Source organism: Drosophila biarmipes, chromosome 2R (assembly GCF_025231255.1).
Source record: "Drosophila biarmipes strain raj3 chromosome 2R, RU_DBia_V1.1, whole genome shotgun sequence".
NCBI classification, from domain to species: Eukaryota; Metazoa; Arthropoda; class Insecta; order Diptera; family Drosophilidae; genus Drosophila; species Drosophila biarmipes.
In genome coordinates, this window is record NC_066615.1 from 22805353 (window position 1) to 22828235 (window position 22883).

The following is a 22883-nucleotide window of genomic DNA, read 5'->3' on the forward strand; positions in this document are numbered from 1 at the left end:
AGTAAAGAAACATGCCTGCTCAGGAAGCCCCTAATTTCTAAGCCCTTGCCATCTGTGAAACAGAAGTTTTTGTATTTTTTTATAATATAAGTTTCTGATAACAAAAATCGCCCAATGCAGTCAAAGGCTGCGTTACGAAGAAGAAAGTAACCAAGATATTTCATTTAATGGCCTGAAAGTGAAAAGATAAAAAGAAGTCATTAAGTTTTGTCTAAGAAATGGACCCACCAAATCCGAACGAATGAGTTCTCATGAATGTTAAGTCAACTTCGACGTTTTAAACCAAGTTTTATGATCTACCAAGTCAATGTGAATGCGCATTATCGTATTATATATATTTAAGCAGGGTCTATATAATTAGTAAAACGATTACAAAATACAAGTAAAATGGAGTTGCTGCGTTAGGTTTTGAAAAATGTTTAAAAATAGATACGCTCTTGTCACGTTGCACAATCCATATATATTTTTTCAACGCTCTATCGTTTAAATTCGTTCAGTCTTTGTTAATCAACAACTTTGTTAAAGTGTTCATTTGTTTACGTTGAGTTGCGTTTTTGTTCGCTATTTTGTTTTTTTAAGCAATCGAAGATGAGAAAATATGTTTACGAGAGAAATGCCAAGTTTAGTTCGATTAATTAAAGTTTGTTCGACATAAAACCTTTGTTTGCATGTTTTGGTTCGTATTAAAAATATATTATTATTATTCTGTTCATAAGCGGTGTTAGCGCTATCCGTAAACTGCTGTGTATAACAACTACATTTGGTATATATTTTAGACCCCCTAATCGATCCAGCCAGTCGTCTTCCTCGTCTCGGGGCGAGTGTCTCCCGGGTTAGAGTGTTCTGTGCTCCGATTTCGGGGGTTTCTGTGTTCTGTGAGTGGTGTGAGCTACTGAAAAACAATGGCTACGTGGAGCTAACTACAGTGCCACCCGCTTGATGCCGCAGTCCATGCAGTACTTGGCGCTCTCAATGATGAACTTGGAGCCACATTCGTGGCAGAAGTTCGACATCTTTTTACTTGTGCTCGTGGACGAGTTGCTCATCAGGGAGTGCTCGGATGTGGTGGGTGTCATCGGTACGCTGTTGTTGTTATTGTTGTTGTAAGCTGGTGGGGATTGGGCCGCCTCCTGCTGTTGCTGCTGCTGCTGGTAGTTGTAGTTGCTGGTCTCCTGCTGCAGCTGCTGCTGCTGGTAGTTGTAGTTGCTGGTCTCCTGCTGCTGCTGCTGTTGCTGCTGTTGCTGCTGAAGATTCGGCTGCGCCGCAAAGGAGTGGTCTGATCCACTGCTGCAGGACTCGGAACCTTCGCCATTGTTGTTACCAAAGTCAGGGGCAAAGAGCCGCTGGCGAGCCTTGAGGGTTCCGTAGTCGGTCTGGGCCTGCGTGGAGGCGTCCATCATGCCGGACAGCTTGGCACTGGCCGTATGCGGTCGCAGGAGCCCCTGACCACGCGGTGAGCCCGTTTGAAGTTCCGTGGAGCGCTGTCGCGACAAGCTATAAGGTGAGTTGCTACTGCAATTGACGATACAACATATTAACATATTGCGTATTTCCAATACTAGGTGAGCCTACCTTCCATATGCCGAATCCGAGCTCAGCTTGGAGCTGGCTCCGCGGCGGGAACCGTGCGACGAGGACATGGGGTAGCCATCCAGACTGCTCAGCTCATCCGAGTCCGCCGAGGGCGAAGGCGTTAGTGGGGAGTTTGCCTTAACCTGATGATGCTGCTGCTGAGCATGACCCTGAATCGGACCCCCTGAATTTCCGTCCCTGAGCTCCTCGCCCCCTCGTCCGCCGTCGTTGCCCACAATGAGCATGCGCCGCATGGAGGCACTGGCGTTCTCGCCAATCTGCCGGAAATCGCTTTGCATCTGCTGGATCAGGTTCTTGGCGTTGTTCAGCTGCACGTTGGGCGCCACTGCGGAGCCGCTCGAGGATGGGGCCAGTCGGTTGGTGGCCTGGCTGGACCGATCCCCGGGCTCGTCTCCGGCGTCCTCCGTGTCGCTGATCTTCCTGAACCTGGCGTGCTCCGGCTCGTTTCCGTTCTCGATGTGCAACACGTCGATGGGCGTCTGGGCGTTGCCCACCATGTGGCGCAGTGACTCCGGCGAAATGGGCGAGCGGCCCTGGGCATTGGCCTCCGTCTCGATACTGATGAAGATCTCCCGCTTCTGCTGGTGCTCCTCGTCGGCTGTACGCTTCTCCAACTCAAGGCGGCTCTGCTTCTCCTCCTGGCTACTGGCACTCGAGGCATTCGACTGCCGGCGCTGCAGTCGCTCGTCGGGCATCCTGGGATCTTGTGGCGACCTGTGGGCGTGGTGATTGTCTTTAATCTTGGACTGGAGACCGTGTGGCTGTGCGTTGAGCTGTGTGGCGGTGACTGTCGTCTGCGGCGTCGAAGTCGCTTTCTGGAACGAGCGTTGCCTGCTCGTCGAGCGATTCATGAGGAACTCGCGACAGTCCTTGAACAGCGGGAATTGCTCGTCCTCATTCTCGTTCTCGAATGAGGAGAGGAACTCCTCGAAGTCGAAGTCGTCGAAGGTGGGCAAGGCGTTGTGCACCATGGGCATGACCAGCGGCAGGGGATTGGCCAGCAGCTGCTTCTGCTGCTGCTGCCAGCATTGCTCGTCGTACTCCATGGAGGAGCGGTTGGCCTCGTCGTCCGCCGAGCAGCCCGAGGAGGCGTCCGCGTCCTCTGGAGAGGCGTCGTACAGAAACTGGTTGCGTCCCAGTCGCATCTTGCGCTTCAGCAGGTTCCTGGCCTCGCCGGATTGCCTGCGCTCGTGCGTGATGGTGGACTGAGAGCTGCTCCGGCTGCGACTCTGGGACAACTGCTGGGGCGTGGAGCTGGCGTCCGAGGATATGCCGCTGTTGACATGCAGATTATCGCAGGCGTTTATCAGCTTGGGATCTATGTAGTCACCCGGAAGTGAAGCTGTAGCTGATCCTCCCGAACCCAAGGCCGTTTCCCTCCTGGGACCAAATATGCTCTCCAGCTTTATGGGTGTGAGAGGAGCTGGAGGATTCATGCTCGTCACTGGCTTACTACTGATGGGTTCCAGTCGCAAGGGCGTGGCCACCGGTGGATAGTTGACCACCTCCTTGATCACACCACTTGGCGATTTCGGCACCGTCGTTGGAGTCAATGGAGGCAACTGCGTGGGAGTGCTCTGACCCAGGCTCTTGGCCGAGTTCTGCTTACTCAGCGTGTTGCTCTTGTCCTTCTGCTCCTTGCTGGTCAACTGGTTGGCCGCTGCCAGCTCCGCCGCCTTGGCATTCAGCTGCTCCAGCTCGTGCTCGTACTTGAGGAACACGGCCAGGGAGTCAGTCTTAGCCACACTGCGTCCGGCCTGGGATGGTGCTTCGTTTGTTCCAGATCCCACTGGCAACTTTAGCAGCTGCTTGCGGTTGGAGGCACTGGTATCTCGACGCACCACCCGAGGACTGTGGAAGTCGTTGCCACAGGCTGCCCTTACTGGCATCTCATCGAACTCCTCCGGTTTCAGGAAGTTGGTGGAGATGGGTCCCTCATCGGAGAGACCCCGCTGAATGGTAGGGCGATAGTTGGTGGCGAACAGGGGGCGACTGTTTAGCATCGGAGTGCGACGGGGACCCCTTAGCGATGAAGTGCGTCGGAAACTGGAGGCCGGCGTGGTCTTCTGGGCAATCTGCGCTGGTTTAGTCGTTGTCGTGGTCAAAGATGTGGTCATAGCTATACTGGGCGTAGGTGTTTTTGGTGTTCGGACGGTACTAGTTGTAGTAGTGGTGGTGGTGGTCACCTCCTCCTCCGGCGGCGGCGTGCTGGGTGAGCAGAGCTCCTCCAGCTGTCGCTTGGCCGAGAGGAAGGGATCGTATTTGTCTCCCAGGCCGCTGTTTGAAAATAGATTGTAATGTTTTAAGAATGGTTGTATAATAAGTGTGTAAGAAACCACCCATTTGTGCTCTGTCTGGCTGTCGTCTGGGGAGGATTGGTAGGGTTACGCGGCTCCTATCTGGAATACAAACCTATTCGAACGGCCTTTGGAATTAGGAGCAGACTTGATATACATAGTGCCATTCTCATCCTGCTCAAGGAGCACCAGACGGCGACTGACGTTGCTATTCCGTTTGGTCAAAGGGGGCAGCTTCAGTGGACGCTCCTCCTGCTCCTGTTCCTGGTCTGGCTCTTCCCGCTCTTCATCCTCCTCCTCGCGCTCCTGCTCATGATCCTCTTCCTCACTTTGTATATCCTCCTCCAATCCAGGATTCCTCTTGGACATCGACTTGGCAAGCTCGATCAGCTTGGCAGCTCGCACTATAGGGTCCTCCTGCTCTTCGTACTCATCCTCCAGTTCACTGGTGTAGTTATCCGGCTCATCTGTCTCCTCCGTTTCGTACTCCTCCCGCTCGTTTCCCAGCTCTAGTTTTGGGAGAACCGTCTGCCCCATGGACTGGTTAATGGCCTCCAGACTCTGCTTCAGTCCTGGCATGGGCAAAGCTCGCATGGGTTCCGAGTTGCTGATCATTTGGACACCCTGACCCGACTTCTTCGAGGGTCGGCACACTGTGCGCATGGTTGTGGCCTCCAGCTTGATCTGGATCTCCGCCCTCGGGGAGTCCTCCTCGGATCCAGAGTAAGCCTTGCGTTGCATTCGCTCCAGGGGCACCAAACTGGAGTCCAGGGAGGCGAACTGGACGTCCTTGGACACCACCGAGCCCTGTTGCAACGCTCTGAGCTCCAGATTAGGGTTCTCCTTGGTGCAAATACGTCGACGTGCCTGTCGCACCAGCGATTTGGAGGAGTGGTGTTTGGAGGCCAGACCAGCGATTTCCTGCTCGTCCATCTCCACATTGCAAATGGGCTTGCCGCCTTGAAGGAGTCAGCATGGTGGGTGGGAGGTTTTGTACATGGGTTAGCCGGGGTTTCACTTAGGGTAAGACCTAACCATTCGGAGGAACTAAATCTAACTATATAATATTTATTTTCTCATATATTTTTTATCTTGGGGGTTTGTTTGTATAGATTTTAACTAGCGGCATTAAGATTTCTTAGAAAATCAAAATTATGTGCTTTACGCTATAGAGAAATATTTAAATGTATGCCCTTCTAAGGCATTTTTTCAAGCATGCTTAGACATAGTTTTAATTTGGATTACATTGATCTAATATCGTTTTGGTCTTGAAAAAATAGAAAAAATCTGTTCAATAATCATATTTTCTATTAAAGAAATAATTAATTTAAATATCCCTTCAAGCCAACTCCCTAGCAATTATGTTTCTACTTGGATGCCCTTGACTTCGCCGCCTAAAACTCCAAAACATATTAAAAACCCAAATAGATGCACTTGCGCCCGACCAACTCCCTGCCTTAATGCATCGCTGATCTTCCGAATGCGCGCACTAATTAACGATCATGAAATGGTTCCGGGTTCTTAGATATCACAAGATGCAATGTCTCACGTTAACTGCAGGACTGCATGCCACTCGTAAGAGTGGAAGGCGTCTCGAAGAGATTGCCCAATACCCATACCTTTGCGCTTGATCAACCCGTTGAGCTCGTCGAAAGTCATGGTTACTTGGGGAAGATGGGGCAGGCTGATTTCTTTGTCGATTTTGTCCACTTTGCATCCGCTCCTGCGGCGTCCGGCTGGTCGGAGCACAGGCGCCTCCACGCAGTCCAGTTTGGCCAACTGGAGGGCATCTCCAGTCCTCAGGCGCTCCATGGTGTCGTCGATTTCGTTGCAGGACTCTGGCTTGGATGGCTTGGAGGGACGCACTAGAGCACGTTCCCTTGGAGGTGGCGAGGATGGTGGATCCTCGTGGTACAGGCTGACCTGGTTCTGGGTGGCCGCTGAGGTCGCTTTGCCACGACCTCCACCTCCTCCAGATCCTGCCGAGGTTCGGGGTCTTGAAACTTGAGTTTGGGTGCTGAGGATCATTTCGAGGATGAGAGACGATCGCTGATCGCAGGACTAACTACAGTGTGTTGGAACTACACGACGGTTTCTAGGGTGGCTATCAAATGATTACGGTTACGCTTTACGGAATTACGGAACTAACGACGACCAGAAGAGCATCGGGGGTTAGGACTAACTATCTATTGAGCAGATCCATAAGATCTGGGAAGAACCTTCTACTCACTTGTCACTGTGCACGGACGAGGTCATCGAAAGGGACATCATGCCGGGCTTGGGTGCCGCGATCTCTCCCGCCTCCAGGAGCTCCTCGTGGTTGCCAGAGTACTTGTCGCGGGCCAGAGATCTTTTGGTCCTGTCAAACATTGCGGTTGAGTAAACGAAAGCAAACAAATTGGTAACCAGAAAAGAAACAAGTGTGTGAGTTAACAAAGATCCGAGTGTGGCAACTGAGTCCAGGCTTACTTCAGGTTGGGAGGCTTGTACTGCTTCCTGGCCTCCAGGCGCTCCTTGGCCTTGCTGGTCTCCTGGCTGTTGGTGGACTTAATGGTGTTCTGGATGGCCTTCTCCTTGCACCACTCCACGTGGCGGTCGAAGGCCTTTGGGTTGAAGGTGCGTTCGCAGTGGGGGCAGCGGTCGCAGGCCGGTGCCTTGATCCGCCTGGCCAGCGATCTCTCGCGGACCAGGGGAGCAGCCGCAGCAGCGGGCGGCCCAGCTGGAGCCTCTGTCGCTGAGTTGGAGGAGAGTGTGGAGGCTGCCTTGCGCAGGGAGGCGCGGGCAGTGGAGCGAACCATTTCGGTCTGCGACTTTCGACGAACTGGCTGGGGAGAGTTCACCGGCTGGAAGGGATTGGGATTGGTTAATCTCTTAGTTGGATTAGTAATCTCTTAGAGATTAACATAGTATGGATATTAAGATTACGGCTGTTCTATAATAATAGGACGAAAAGAAGAAGCAACTTATCTTTAGAAAAGAAAGCAAATTGTTAGATTATTTCTCCCAGATAGTCATCATAATTTAAAAAGATATTTTTTGTGGCTGTTTAATATTAACATTACTTAAACAAAAAAAAAGTAACAATATACTGAAGTATTTCCATGTTTGAATAACTGGGGTTTGAAAATGCATGTTTTATTTTCTTTCTAGATAAAAAAGTATGGGATAATTTAAATTTAAAAGGGGTTTAATAATATCTGCAAAGATAAGCCTAAGTTTATCTACAGCTATAGAGCTGTCGACTCATGATAGAATAATTGTATTCATATGCTTTGCGAAGAACTCACCTCTGGCGGCCCGGCATTCACCGATGTGGTCATTGCCTCGCGACTGGTGGTCGGAGGAGAGGGCAATCCCGCCGTGCGTTCAGCATTGGGCAGGCCAAAGTTCTTGGGCAGCACGTAGGTGGAGAGGGCGGTTCCGTCGCGGCGTTGTCTCGAGGAGTCGAAGATCTTGCGCTTCTTGGAGGACTTCTCGCAGATGACGACGTGCTTCCGCAGGGCGTCCACGACGAAGGTGCGGCTGCAGCAGGGGCAGGGGGTCAGCTGCTTGGCCTGCTCCGGGACGTACTCCGGCACCGGGAGGGAGGAGCCGGAGGTCAGTGGCGGCGGGGGCAGCGGGTCGTCCTCCGCGCCCCGCATCGGTACTTCCGCCTCGGGATCCGTGGTGCTGCTCGTTGCTGTGTCAAATGATGGAGAGGAATATTTTGAGATTGGAGTTTCGATTGGGGTTTCAGTTAGCTACGAGCACTTTGGCAATGTTTGTTAGATGAGGTGAGGGGTAAAAAATAAGAGTACTTCCCAACGTTAACGAAACTACAACGGAAAGGAGAGGAGTAGCAAACTGGGAGTCGTTCTATAGATTCGTATTTAAATACAAATTCGGAGATTGGATAAAGAAAGAAAATTTAACACAAATACCCTTTAATTAAAAATGATGGAAAAATGTTGTTATTAATAGAGAATAATTTTTGTTTCAATAAGAAAGATTTTTAATATATTCAACAAAGTTTTTCCTAAATTAAATTCCCAAATAAAAGTATTGCTTCGTTCTGCATAGCTGCTAACTTGGAAAACCCCATGTCTAGGTGAAAAGGGCTAGGCTTCTGCTGGGAAAGTTTGGCACTTGCAAAATCCCAGTCACTTTCCCAAGGAAAATGGCTGGCAGCCAAGTGAAAAACATTCGCTGGCAGATTCATGGCCGATTGTTTTTTCGGGCGACAAATTGTCTGTGCCACCAATAAATTCCCCAAAAACGCAGAGACAATGGAGCAGTCCCAGGCCCACAAAAATGTATGGCTCTTACTTCGCTTGTTTGGCGATCAGCCTATAAATTGTTATTAATCTCCTCGCCGCAGACTGATGAAATGTAGTTATCTCCAATTCGGGCAGCTGGTCTGCGCCAAATCTTTGGTTTTTGAAACGTGGGCGGGAATTGTATCTCGAAGATCGAATATCTGGTATCTCGTGATGGCAGGTGGTTTTGCCAACGTCCACGATTGCAGTACTTTTGATGCTTTAATCTAGTTTCTTAGTTCGTATATTTTAGCTGAATTTACTTTTATTGCTTATTAAAAATGGAGAGTTGTAAATTCGAGCTGTAAATTTAGCTGTAGATTTATTCAGCACATTTTCTTTTTTCCCTCATTAAATGCTTTTCTAATTTTTCCCGTAAAGGAATATATTAAAATACAAAGCAGCAATAACCACTGTTTTAAAAACATTAAAATCAAAAATACCATTCCGATGGATGGCGTGAGATAGTGACCAGACAAGGAATGGAAGATAGCCGATCTGTTTGCAAAATGTTTGATCTTGATTTCCTCGGACGAAGCTGTGAGCGACCTTGCTAGTCATCAAATAATTTAAAGTTTTCTTTCCAACACTGTATAAAAAGATCTGTGCCTATCGTTATCGTGCCGACTGTACTTTTCTGCGCGTTCTGCTTATTACCTGTGGCTCTAAGAGTAGACTGATTCTATAACTGTGCTGCAAAAACCAATCTCCCGCTACATTGTGTGGGCATCGGGGAATAATAATTAGAAGCATCAATGGAGGCGGCCACTACTTAATCACAGAGTCGGAGGAAATCCCATTATAATGGGGGAGCCAGCACCCGCGAACTGGCAGTCGGCGATTACATCAATCAGCGACACGCACAGACATGAGCGGCAGAATTTCCGCAACATCTTGAGACCCAGAGTCGTCTCATTTCCATTGAAATCAATGCAAAGTTGGGTGTTACGCATAATGTTCACAGCGATGAGCAGTGGGTGGGAGTACTATCTATCTATCCATCTGTCTTGCGCTAATGATGCTCCTCCGAATATGAGAACGAGATATATGCACATGCATTATGTGCCTCCACTTGAGATATTTAAAAATAAAAACAGCAGGTCCCCACCCACCAGTCCGATCAGATCTTCAGCAGATCCCGAGCGACGGAGCCAAGGGATTGCTCCAAATGGTCAAGAGTTTACTAGATCAAAAGTTGAAAGCCATCGAGGCGAGTGATGAATGCCACTTTAAATCTAGTCGGATATGGTCTTTCTGCTTGCCCAATCCCTGGCCCATCTCTCTGTTTTGTTAGTCGGTGTCTAGTCTTAGGCATTTCCATATTTTGTTGTCTCCGCGTCTGACTGGCGGTGGTTGGGCAATCTCCATAAGCCACTTAAGTCTTCAGTGGGCCCATTAATGCGGTCGTGTGTGCAATATGCTAAGAGTGTAGTACAAACAGTTTCCCTGTTCCCAGACGGGCTGCTTTCAGGTTCTTGGCTACGCTTTGAACTCTCACCTCTTTGACACCCGAGAAGAATGGCCATGGAAACCACGGCCGAGGACCTGGCACCTCGGAACGGGTAAGCTGGGAACCAGACTGGTCTGCAGTTGGGGAAAAGCATGACTTAAAGCTGAGTTCGGGTTTTGGGTCAGAGTTTTGGAGATTTCTGAGTTAACAAAGTTCACAAACTCTAATACACGCGAGTCTATTTCTTTAAGGTTTGGCTTATCTGGGGAATTTCAAATTTATCACTTGACAAGCTAGAAAACAACAAAAATTACAGAATAATGCTAAGTTAGAATAAAGAGGACCTTCAGAATTTGTCACAGAAGCTGATGATGAACTAAGAGCTAATCACTACCAATGATTCATGGTCAACTTATTTGAAAATCAAGACATTCGTCGGGATTTTGAGATTATTCTGGACCCCTATTATTCTTGTTAGTCCCTAAAAAACACATTCCAAGAGCTAAAATGTGTTACTTTCGAAGTAACTCAGCATTAATCGGTTAATCAAAGCGTTGTTTTTGAGTTCCACTGAGGAAATCCGAAGGTGACATCATTTTGTGGCCGGGAATTGATAAGCAGAAGGAGTCAGCCAAGAGGTCACCATGGCGGGGAGATTAGGCAGTTGGAGCAGATGTGGGCAGCTGGCTGGAGTTTTCCGCGCCGCTTTCACCGCAGAGCAATGGGTGGTGCACTTAGCAGAAATTAGTTGTTAATTTGCAGTGAAAATTACTTGAATTAATTGCCGTTTCTGTTGTGTGTGCTGGGGGATTGGCATGCAAATGGTTAGACGGACTGTTAGTGGCCACATCGATCTTGTTGACAACGATCACGACGCGTTGCCGCCGATGGCCCGGCCCATTGTTAGTGAGTGCGGCCGCTGTTGCATCCTCGGTGGCTGGTGCAGCCTCGTCCGACTCACTTGGCTTGGCCGTGCCCAGCTTTCTGCTGTTCCTCCTCAGGGAAAATGTGTTGCGAACGCGCGAAAACGTTGACAGCTGTTGCTGCCTCGGCTGCTGCAGCTGATGCGCCTCACTAAGCTCCAGCGAGTTGAAAGAACTTTGCAGCGGCGGCTGCTCGAAAATGTTGATGCTGCAGCTGCTGTTGCCACTGGCACTTCCATTTCCACAGGCATTTTCCATCTCGTTTTCCTTTTCACTGCCGAAACAGAGCTGCCCACTTTCGGCGGCCAGCAGATCGCCTAACTGCTGGTACTCCTCGTAGACGACGCGACTGTGCCGCTTGTTGATCTTGGCCAAGGGCTGCGGCTTCTGCGCCTTGGATTTGAAGATCTTCTGCCACATCTTCTTGCTCATGCTGAGGCGGTTCTGGCTGATTTATTTCGGATTACTCACTGCTCTACGATACACTTAAGCCCATTTCCCCGAGCCACTGGCCACTCCGAGGGAACTTCGCGCGCCGGCTTCTCGTGCTCAACTGAACGGCGGCGACGGCAGACACCCGCGAGCAACACAAAGCTCCCGCAGCAACATGTTGCCCGTGCGAGCGGCTTTTCGCATGGCACCAAAATAGTTGCACTCCAGTTTTGGCCCGGGTGTGGGTGTTCGCTGCCATCCACAAAGGCCACGACTCTCGCCGGATTCGAGTTGTCTACGGGCCGGTTCCCCGCTCGCCTGCTCTCTACGGCTGATTTATTTAAAGCCGCCGCCGCTGGCGACGTCAAATGTTGCTGAACCTCGGCTACTTGGGCATTATTCAGTCCCCGAAAGAACGGCCGTCCCACTGCCAGTTCCAAATGAAACCACCCGCTCGCCCCTCCCTCAGTCGATCAGTGACTCCAAGCGACTTCAAACGAGGGCCCACTTCCTGGGCGAATGGGAACCTGGGTGTTGCCCCCACACGCAATTATGTCCACTTTTGGGGCATGAAACCGTCCACTGCCGCCGTTGCATAAGTGTGCCAAAAAAGGTAGACGCAACATGCGGCGGATCGCAGGCGCTTCACATAAATAAACAGCTGGCCGCGGAGTTGGAGACTCTTTCGGGGAACTTAAACGAGACACGGCCTCCCAGCTGGGGGAATCGGTTGGTTGCAGATTGACTTTCATACCTGGAAGGGGGTCTCTCGATCGGGAAGGTGTTCTGAGGCGGGAGTGAAGCCTAATGTTTGTTTATTCCCTGATGTGTACCAGGTTCTGATCGAGTATCAAAGATTGTTGAAAAGGACGCCTAAAGGGAAGTCCTTAAGGAGTATTCTTTAGGAAGAACTTTCTTAACTGAGGACCTTCTTCCTTCCCTCATAGCATTCTTCTTTCATTATATCTTCGAATGGCTTCTTTGGATACCCTCTTTGTCCGTCTACGGTACTAGAGGTGCCATTCATTTGTATATCTTACCACTGGCAAACATTCTTATAGTACAAAGCTCTAACGACTATAATTTAACCTTAGGTTAGGTAACCTCAAGACTACGTGACTCCTTTGAAGGGCATTTCCCATTCGACATTCCCCTGAGTGAACTTCGCTGTACTCGTATCTTCTTCCATCTGCCACATATCTTTCGCCGTTTCTGTTTTAATTGAAATGCGAATGCACTTTGAGTATCGCTCTTGCCGGCCAAACGATCCCCATTTGCCGGGGCTATAAGTCTGTGTAGATGCACTGCAGCATCCGCTGACGTCACCGGGCCGTGGAACTCTCTTGCGCAAGTTGCCTTGACACAAGACCGAAAGTTCGGTTTCGCACGTGCCAAAGGCGGGGGAAAGTTATGTGTTCGAGTCATGAACTTGAGTCCCGACCCGTCCTTAGCCGCGATATTTATACCTTGTTTATCGAACCAGCAACTCTCCCTCGAAAGGTGGGGTTGGCTATGGGTGCTTTTCCTTTGGGGTGCAGGCGGCACCGTTTGTGGTCGCCCACGCGTCGCGACTCTGGGTCTTGGATAATCTCCTATAATTGTCACGCTTGGAGAGCGCCATCGAAAATAGACATTCTGCTGCAGTTGCATATGGCGCTGTTGCACAGATCGCGCTCTGGCGATTTTCTCGGTGCAGCGTGGAGCCCTCGGGAGATGCGTGCTCGAAAGGGCGCGTGCTTATAAATAGTCGAAGTTCTAGAATCTGGATGATGTGCGGATGGCGTTTTGGGGGCAAGGCGGCGACACGACCGAAAAACCATATTTTCCAAGTGAACTTTAAATTTTATGTTTCCTATGCACTGCTAGAAACGAGGGAGCTTAAAACTATTTCCGAGATTTTTGCGGATTCAAGGAGTATGATTTAATATAATAGATAGATCGACCAAACTTTTAGACAGGTGTTATTAGGTATATTCGAAAAGATCCACAATGAAATCCTTAAATAGTTGTATTTTCAGGGTAGTAAGGTGTTGATCACATAAGAGTGCATTGGGTTGAAGGACCAAATTTAAAGTTCCCCTTAGACCAGGCATCGATGGCTTTTATTACTCATTAGGAATCCGCTTCCAAGATCTATAAATAAAGCGCTATTGTATGAGGGACCTTTTCGATGCTGCGCACTTGGCGACTTTTCCGAGGCCCCTGAATCTCCGCCTGCCCTCCCCAACCGAGCTATGCTCCTTCTCCCTCTGCCTGCCGGCACACACTTCACATATCAGCAAGGGCCGTCGGAGTCCCCACTAATTAAGTTCTATTTCCTCCAGTCGTCAGTGGCCCATGGCCCGTCCCCGTATCGCCCCTCGATCTTGTAGTGAAACCATTTCAGTTCATTGGCGCTGTTCCCTTGCTTTTCCCGAAGTCTACGTTTGCCTCCACCGAACGCATTTTGCAGATTGCACAACTTTCCCTCCGCTTTTGTTTCTGTCTTCGGTTCTGTTGGTAACTCAGTGAGTGCCGCATGTTGTTGCAACAAATTGAAGTTGATTTGTTTGTTGCCGGCAGTGCTGATTGCCTTTGGAAAGTGTGAAATACTTTTGTGTTTGTATCCAATTCGATTTCGTGTGTGTCTTCGGCTTTTCCGACTTTGTTTTGCACTGGAGTGGGGAACTGGGCCGCTAATTGAGGTAGGTAATTTTCGATTGGATTCGGAACACATTCGATCGATGGGTGAAGCCAAACGATTAGCAGCTCAGTTTGGGAGGCGCCCGGGCTCCCAATGTATTTCAGCAAATCGAATTAGGATTTGAAAGGGTTAAGTGATTTCATGTGAGGAAGGCGATTTAAGTTGATAGTGTTATAATTGATTTGCATAAATTTAAAATGTAAATGTATTAATAGATTATCGTTTCGAACTCTAAACGAAGTACAACTTGTATATATATATTTAAAGAAACGATATTGATATTTAAAAGAGCCTCATAAACAATTGAAGGCAATTAAATATTTTCTTAATATAATAAAAATGTCTTACATTGTCTTTCTTACACATAAAATGTTTTAAAACTATCCTTTTAGGTTGTAAGCTCAACTTTCCATAAGTTTTCCATATTCAATAACTTTTTACTACGCAAAAGGCAAAGAGTAGTAACTCGCCTGCCGCACGGCAACACTGCTGGGAGCCACATTTCAGAGCTTTATCAAGCTTTTCAGCATTTGCCGGCTTTCCTCGGATATTTTCAAAGTTCGTTGAGCAAACAATTGTGGCCAGAGACTTGTAGCCACTCTAAGTGGTCTTTCGATTGGAAAACTGCAAATCATCAGTGCACAAAATTTGTCAATGGCAGAACCCATCCCCGGCAGAAAAGTGACTTGCAAAAGATTTAAAAAACAGGTTTTCGCGAGGCACAATTAACACCTCTGTATGAAATGCCAATACCAGACTGGTTGGCTTGATTTTGACATCGGAATAGATTCTATGTTTGTATGGGATTGTAAACAGCTTGTGCCACCTAAATGTGGTCCAATGTCAAGGAAACTCGGCGGATTAGCGCGGACTTCGGAGGGAGGGAAGTCGTTTTCGAGTGGGCCGAGGGAAGTGGGTCAAAAGCCGCCAACTGGCACTCGTTTAGGCCATATATACTGGACGGGCCATTACTGTCAGTTGGCAGGGCGACAATGGAATACTCGCAGTTTTCGTATTTATAACTATACTTATTAGCAGGCAGATCTGCCGGCCAGACGTGACTGACATGGCTAAAAGCTATTGGAAATCCGTCGCAACGCCCGATTTCTGTCAGCCAACTGGCATATTTATCTGCCCTATAACATGGCCTATAGGTAGCTATAACTGAGCTAAGCTCCTTGCTTCTGGCAATCTTTAATTGAATTATTCTCGATTGCTGCTAGTCGAATTTCTCGTTTTGGGCTTGTCTTTAATTTAATTAAAATTTATTTGATATTTTGTGTGTTTTTGGGTTCATTTGCCGTGGCTGCAAATGGAAATTGACATAGATATGTCGGTTGCTGTTGTTGTCAATTGGTTGGCTTCTGTTTTTTGTGTTTACTTGCACTTTTTTAAATGCCTTCCACGTTTTCTGTGTTTGATTTGGTTGAAAGCTTTTTGTGCGTTTGCTGTTTTTTCTTTTTGCAATACAAAGCATACATAGTATTGCAATAATAACTGATGTCATCTGTGGGTCTTTGGGCGCTAGAAAGCGGGGTTTTGTTTTATAAAAGCGGTTTCTTTTATTGGAAGAGCTCGACAAATAACTGCTTAAAATGTAGTTTTTATCGGCGGTTCAAAGTGTTGCTCATATCCGTTTGGTTACTAAATAATGAATATAAAAATCCTAATGTTTCTGTATCCTCCCCTTTATTATTTTCTATATCCGCCGCATAATTCCCTAAAAATCTTTCACACTACACGATTTAATGGGGCTTTACAAAAATATTTTATAACCCTTGCTTGTTCTCTGCTTTTCAATTTGAATACCATGCTAAGTTGGCCATAAAAAGTGACTTCTTGCTTCATTGGTTCATTATAAATTCAAATCGGCCCCTTTTTCCCCTCTTGGTTTATTGGCCTTAAGTGGTTTCCTAAACACTTCCTCCAACACAGCTGGAGTTTCTTCGCCTGGGGCTGCATGCCAAGTGCTTTTCGGGGGATCTTGCGCGCCTGCGCGGAAGTGGCATGCATATTTGAGTACTTTGAGTTAGCCGCATATTGTTTGCATTCATATTGTATGCATTTCCCAAAACTGCACAGGGAGAAATGGGATTAGATTAATTCGGCATGTATCTTTATAGTGAAATTTTAAAGAGAACCATACAATTCATTGGAGGTTTTATTGCACAGATTATACGAGTATATAAATTGGAAGAAATATAAATGGAATCAGGACCTACTAAAGGAATATCGATTTTTCCTCTGCTTAGGCAATGCAATGTGAAATATACATTGTTCTTGAATTGAGAACATTTGTTCTTGAAAACCGTGTGAGTGCAAATGTTCTTACTCTCAGCTGTATGTTCTTAATTCAAGAATTAAATGGTATTGGGAATATTTGTAACTACACTAGCTTCTTAGAACCATTTCAACTCCATTCAAGCGCATTGAGAACATTTTGAACTTAAAAATATATGAAATTTATTTTTGTGCATCAAACCGATTGACAAGCTCTTAACTCCAGGGTTACGTACAGTTGTTATTGGCTGAAGGGCCTCATGAATGGCTTACCGAAATCGAAGTGGTACATGGTGGGCATTTCGCGCGGCGTTGTGGTGCGGGTTATCGAGCTGTGGAGGTGCAGCAGCGGCGTGGGCGGCGGGGTGGCGATGAAGATCGGCTCCAGGGGCCTCCTGCTCTGGTCCGAGGTGGCCATTTTCACACGGACACCACACTCTCCACCGGCGGAATTTATGCAACGAACTCGCTTTTGGTTTGGCTATCACTCTTCCGCTTTTTGGGTGAGTTAAAACGCGAACGCGAACGCGGGTTTAGTCGCCGGCGTTTAAAAGCGCGCCAAACTCTCTTTTGCTCCACATGCAAGTTTTGGTTCACTTTTCCCGTTTTGTTCGTGTTTTTCAGGTGCTTTACTTAATATTCATTAATGGTTTTGCCGCATTGCTAATTAATCATATTTCGTTTTCACTGCACTTTCAAAAAACAATACAAAAAGGCTTTGGAAACAATTTTGCCTAATGTTTCTTTTGTTGTTTGCACAATATCTTTTTTTCATGCACGCTATTTTCGGTTTTTGCGCTGTTATTGTATGATTGGTTCACATTTGAAATTCACTTTGTTGGTTCCAAGTTTCCACCAAAATCCTATGGAAATGCGCCGGTAGGCAGGCCAAAATTACAGTCTGCAATGGTTGGATATCCGAGAGGTGCAATTGGACTTCGGCGCTGGGTTCCCCTTCTGCGGCCCCTTGGAGTTCGTTGTCGTTGGTTTCTATGAGTATCTGCAAAGGTCAGAGCGTGAGATATAAATTTTAAACCACTTGTTGGGGAGACTGGGAGATACTTCACTGTAACTAGACAGGGGGTCTTAGGTAAAACTGTAGAAAAAGTGGAGTCCCGATAAAACCAAACAATAATAGTAGAAGCCTTAATCATTCTTTATCGGGTTAATAACTTAGGAGACACTTGTTCTTTTAAGGCATTATTAGCTTATAAGCCAGTTGACATAACAAAAACAGGCATAATCCGTCGGATTGTTTTATCTATTGATTATTACTCCTCCTCTGACGCTCAAACAAACTGAAATACCAGCCAAACATTCACCATTGAGGCCAAGCTCATATTAGCTAATTTGCAAGAGTCCACGGCGAGTTTCAGAGAATATGATGAAATCGCCTAAACTTAGATTGTGTGTTGTTTCTGCTCTGGGGCTTGGCTCACGCAATCGCGAAAAAGGGGCAACCGAGTGAGAGCAAGGGTGATTGAATTGCTTTTCCTAATAAGCCAATTAATTACCGTTGAAATTCGTTTCAGCCACCCAAGTTTGCTTTCCATTCGCGACGTCTCCCGGCTTGTTGCGCGGTTGAAACGAGACTAAAACCAAAAACACGAGAACCAAACTTTTGCCCAGACGCTCTTAATTGCGAAATGAAAGTGAACATTAAAGCAATTGAAGATCTTTTGTGTGCGAGCATCATCTCTCCCACGAGCTGGGGTATTTTCAAGTCCCAAAATCGCACATTAAAGATCTCGAGGGAGAAACTTTTTATGGGGCTATATCTATAGAAACGAAACGAGGGAGTGAATCAAAATACTGGAATTATAATTATGACAGTCAATAATTTGCAACCCCTTCTCATTGCAAACAGCCGAGGCCAAATCTATTATAATAGCCAACTCATTAGCAATCAGATAGTCATTATAATAACTGCCATTTCAACCCACACTTGACTTGACTAACCCAACAGTGTTTTCTCCGACCTGAAGATGTCTTTATATATCCCGATAAGCTAATCTAGTAACACGCTTGTCTGTATCTATGTTAGGCGACGTCGAAATCTATAAATCTTAATAGACGTCGACAGACCTCTCGTGATATATAGAACAAGTCTGCTGTTGGGTAATTGTTGGGCTCACTCGAGGCGGCAAACTCGTTTCGATTTTTACAAGTTCGGATAATTTATGCCCCCACCCCGACCAGTTTACCAGTTTTCCGTCGGGCTCCACGCATAGATAAGGCCTCCAAATTGATGTAAGATTATTGTGCATAATGCGAGTTGAAAGGTTCGCCGCTCCCTCTCGAGTTCGATCTATAGTATGCATATGAAGTGGCTTGGAACAGTCACTCTGACCATATTGGGATAGGGCTGCTGAGCGGCCGGGGACGTGCTCTGAATCCATCCGGGAAACCAAGTGAGTAATGGCTATGGGATTTCGGTTATTGGGGGTTCGTGCCCGTACATTCGTTGGTGTCGAGTTATAAGTGTATTATTGAAATTACCAAAACCACAGTCGTGCTGTGCCTCTTTCGAACTGGTTTCCTTATAAAGCTAATTTATTTATTTACCATTGTCCCGGCCACATTATCGTCTTCATCATCGCTTTTTCGCCACCCACTCAAGTCATTCCAAGACGTTGACGAACTTTATCTTGATCTTACTTCATATACATATATCATACATGCAGCTCCCACGCTTCAAGACCCGAGCTCAAAGCTCACACATTTCAATTTAAATGATGACAAAGTGATGGGAGTTTGTTGCACTAAGTTTCGAATAGTAGCAGTTGCGAAAACAGCACAGGGGCTTCAAGCTAGAACGAGAGCATCGAACCAGGGGCAATGTAAACAAAACAAAGCTCCGCCTCGGGTTTCCACTTGGAATTCCCTCAAAGCCGTGACAGCTGTCGCGAGTCGCCTCCGAGGCTTGGAGTGCCCCAGTCTGGGGCCTAACAGGTGCAACAGTGTCGTTCCATGCGGACAGGCTCACCTTCAGAACTGGCGGCACAAACGCACTCTCGTGGTGTTCTACGTATATGGAACCACTTTCGATTTGGCACAGTGACAAAGAACTGGGCTCGGAACGAGTGGATTCTCTTGTTGCGGGCGAAGGTCGCATGGGTGCCCATCTGGTTCTGAAAGGTGTCGGATTACACAGAGATCTGTGGAAGGGGTTCCTCTGTCAGTTCCCTTTATCAGCTTGGTTTAGTAAGAGCAGCAGAGTCAATAAATGTTTATACTTTTATTTAGAGAGAGATAAATCTTCACTTCAGGGGAAGCACTTATGAGTTCTTAAATTTATCTATTTAATGAGGTATATGTATAGTATAGACGTACTATATAAAAAGAACATACTTAGTTCCCAGCCCACTATAAATATCTATATTCTATGCGATGTTAGTCTGGCTTCTTTTCTTAAAAAGCAACTGATTCGTCAACCCTCTTTAATAGACACTATTAAAGTGGCATTATCATTATCTATAGTAGATCTCTCCATTTGCATGGCTCGGGCATTCGAAATCTCATTGGCTAATTGAGTTAATCGCCCGACATGAGCATTCGCCTTTCGTTGGAATCAATTAAAGTGGTTTTCCTCCGCAGCTGCATTGCGGGGCGGTTTGTCAGCACTCCAACAACCTGGCTTATTGCTCGCAGCCGGGGAAATGCGAAACCGCCGCCCTCAAACCGCACTATTAGCGTGCAAAGTTGCACTCAATTACCAGAAACCAAAAACCCAGCACCGATTAGCCACACATGGTAATCAAGGGAATCGTTGGGTCTTCATTAAGGCAGCGTTTTGGCCAATTTGAAGGCTTTCGCTGGGCCAGAAGAAAGCCGTAAGTCGCAGTCACAGTCGGGCTGCTCGGATATTATTTTGCTTTGTTGGACGTGCTGATGTCATCTGGCAATCATCGCAGCTTGGTGAGTCTGTTAGAAGTCGTCAACACGTCACTCCAGTGCGGGTTCGTGTGAAGGTTGCCCAGAATCAGAGTCTAGAAACAAAACGAGGCACATGCCAGCGCCTCAGAGGGGCGGGCTCGGACCGGACCGGATCGGATCTCAATTTCAAATTTGTGGAACCGCCGGCAAACGAGGGACTTTGTCAATACAGCGATCGCATGTAAACCACTCGAGTCTGATGTTAATTGCGGTGTACTTGCACATCAGTTGGGTTCCCACTGAGGAGCACATGCCACATGTGCTTTTATGCAAATTTTCTGCTGGGGAAAAGCGATTGCTGCCTCTTGTGATTGCCGCTTATTGGACTTTTTGGAGCGTTGCAAATATGCATGGCAAATAGCTCACCGACTGTGAAATACCCGTGGGCTTGCGTTTTTGCTTTTCCCAAAAGATAGCAGGGGTATTGGGAAGTGAAGGGAATATTAATTGTTTGTTAATAAACTTGGGAGGATTGCTTACTGAGAAGTGATTTTCAAGTGAATAAATAATTTGATTTCTCACTTACAACTGTATAAACTGGAAGGTAGAAAACCTGCAGCCCCGAGCGTTGTGGAGGTTCGAATTTAAAAGGTTTAGGTAGCTCTTCTCATCTCGGTCTAGACTTACTAATAGGTAATAAATGAGCTACAGGTTTGGTTAGCCTATCATATGTTCTACATATTGGGGTTACATCATGGGTAAATAGTTTGTTATCTTGTTAACCCCTATTATCTTCGATATAGACTAAACCAAGTCTACATATTCTATTTACAGCTCTAACGATCTTACTTGTCCCTTTTTTTGTGTACCAACTCATCAAAAGCCTTAAAACATCCGGCACATACTCTGTGTATCTTTCCACATAAGCTATTCATGAGATATTCACCTGCCAAGCCAATAGGTTTCAGTATTGCGTCGCGAAATTCCAAACGATAATTAACGGCAAACTTAACGAGCTCAAAACAAATGTTCAACAGTGACTGGGTCTGCGCCCCCACAGAGGAGTCCCCAACCCAGTGGCCGTTCCGAAGTACATAGCCCCCTCCCAAATCAGTTACTTAGCCTCGATCTGCAATTAGCACACAAACGGCAAGTGAGGAACAGCCATGAAAATGGAAACCCAGAATCAGGGTTCCTTCCCTCGTTCCGGACTCTATCGATTAAACACCGAAAGGAGCAGCGAAAGTTCTGGAAAACATGGGCTATAAGTGGTGTAATGACGCCAGACACTAAAGCCGCGCCCAGCTGGCCACTCGCTGGAACGAATGTCCTCCCTCTGGGTGGCTTTGGCCCGGCCAGGGGGTTGCCATTGTTGTTGGGTGGCAAACAACTCCGCCCGCAGTGGTGGACTTCCCCGCTTGTTGTGACCGGCTGGCGGCAGGTTGCCATGGCGAGAAGTGCACACACGAGGCTCCAAGCTCTTTATCTGGCCGAGCAGGGAGCGCATGCAGAAAGGGTGCTGCCCCATTGATGGCCCCATTGCATGCCAACTTCTGACCAAACAGAAACCCATCAAGAGTTCGGACAAATCAAAAGTTTCTGCGCGAAATTGGAGCAAGTCTGCCATATAACCTAGAGATATTCGAGCGCAGTATGTATGTGCGCGGTCGTATCTTATCGGCTAGATAAAATACATAATGGTGGGCAAGGGGTGGGGGAAGCGAACCTTATCGCCACCGCTGGCTCGGGTGCGGAGTGTCAAGATGTAAACATAATATGAGCCTTGGATATGCCTGGGAACCGAGGAGATTCCGATATGAGAGCTCTATAAATAGGCAGATATGGATACTTTGCGCAATATTTTGTAAGGGGACTCCAATATTTATTCAGCTATTCTATGATAAGTTAAGTTACTGATATTATTCTGTCTGGGAAAAAAAGGATATATATCATGGATAAGTCAGAAATATGGGTAGTAATCCCCAATGAGCAAAATGTTGGATAATAATGCATCTACCACATATTTATTTTACATCGGTTTCCTAACTAAAAGAGCTTTGTTTCCACCTTTGAAACAGTTTAAATAACAACCATAACGATATTGGCTTGAGAACCAGTTGGTTACTAAAACAAAGTTCTGTTTGCTTTCCTATAGCTAGGGCCTCCACCCATTTGCTCAGCCCGTATTTCAGGTCGTATGTTTACCTTATCGATACTGAAAACCGAATGAACGATTCGCGATGATGATGTTGTGGCCGGTGACTGTATAATTGGCCGTTAATATGCCATTTAACTTATCGCTCTCAGCCGCACGAAGTCCACGGGGAATCGAGTTACTTTTTCACCTGTGCTGTTTGCTTGGAAATTACCTTGGAGTGCGCTCCTTTCCTATCGAGTGGCTAAGTAATTGAAATTCCGCAATGTGCACTCAATGAAAACCGCTTGGGTGGCTGAGCGATGGCTTAATTCACCCCGTGCCAATCATATCGTATTATAACACAATAGCACTGGCAGCCGCGAGGGGTAAACGGAAACGCTGGTGGTAAATCGTTCGCAGGCGGCACCTCAGCTCGATAAGAACTGCTTAGATCGGCGGTTGAAAGTGCAACTCTCGCGGGAAATCAGGTTTCTCCCCGAATATTTTTATATATTTATGCTTTTGTTCGGAGGGCAGTTCTCACACCCGCGACGAGGGCAGCGATTGGGCACGTCTCGGCGGTTCGACGAGCGCGTAGCGAATGAGCCGCCGCCAAGTGGGAGCGCTCCACCTTCGCTCGGCGCTGCGGCGATGTCGGCGGCGACTGCGCAGTCGGAGGAGCTGCGACTGCGTCACGAAAGGTGAATTTTGGCTTATTTCGTACGCTTTTTGGCAACCCGGTTTGAGCCGAATCTTTCTGGCTGCCCCGGCTCGGAGGAGGAGTGCTGCTCCGAGATTCCAGGTGGCAGGGGCAGGAAGTCCGGGCTGCGTGGGCGCCCTCTCGGGGTGACAGGTTTCGTCTTTGTCGAGACCTGAAATGGATGCCACCAATTGATCAGCACCTTTGCGCGACACTT

At 47.3% G+C, this 22883-nt stretch overlaps 1 protein-coding gene across 11 annotated transcripts; it reads right to left on the reverse strand.

The window, feature by feature from the left end:
• Positions 1-320: 320 nt before the first annotated feature.
• Positions 321-22572, reverse strand: LOC108022546 (mucin-5AC). Of its 11 annotated transcripts, XM_017091529.3 has the most exons (9): positions 22199-22571; positions 16227-16953; positions 7178-7569; positions 6360-6733; positions 6121-6249; positions 5510-5907; positions 4006-4849; positions 1573-2307; positions 321-1512 (listed from the first exon to the last, which is right to left on the reverse strand). In XM_017091529.3, exons 2-9 carry the CDS (start codon positions 16369-16371, stop codon positions 921-923), a joined length of 3609 nt encoding a protein of 1202 aa, XP_016947018.1. In that variant the 5' UTR covers positions 16372-16953; positions 22199-22571; the 3' UTR covers positions 321-920. The 11 variants fall into 11 exon arrangements, with proteins under 11 accessions (XP_016947018.1, XP_016947019.1, XP_016947020.1 ...); XM_017091530.3 differs by lacking the exons at positions 16227-16953; positions 22199-22571 and adding an exon at positions 10408-11085 and having other exon boundaries at positions 1573-3870; XM_017091531.3 differs by lacking the exons at positions 16227-16953; positions 22199-22571 and adding an exon at positions 10597-11084 and having other exon boundaries at positions 1573-3870.
• Between the last annotated feature and the right edge of the window lie 311 nt (positions 22573-22883).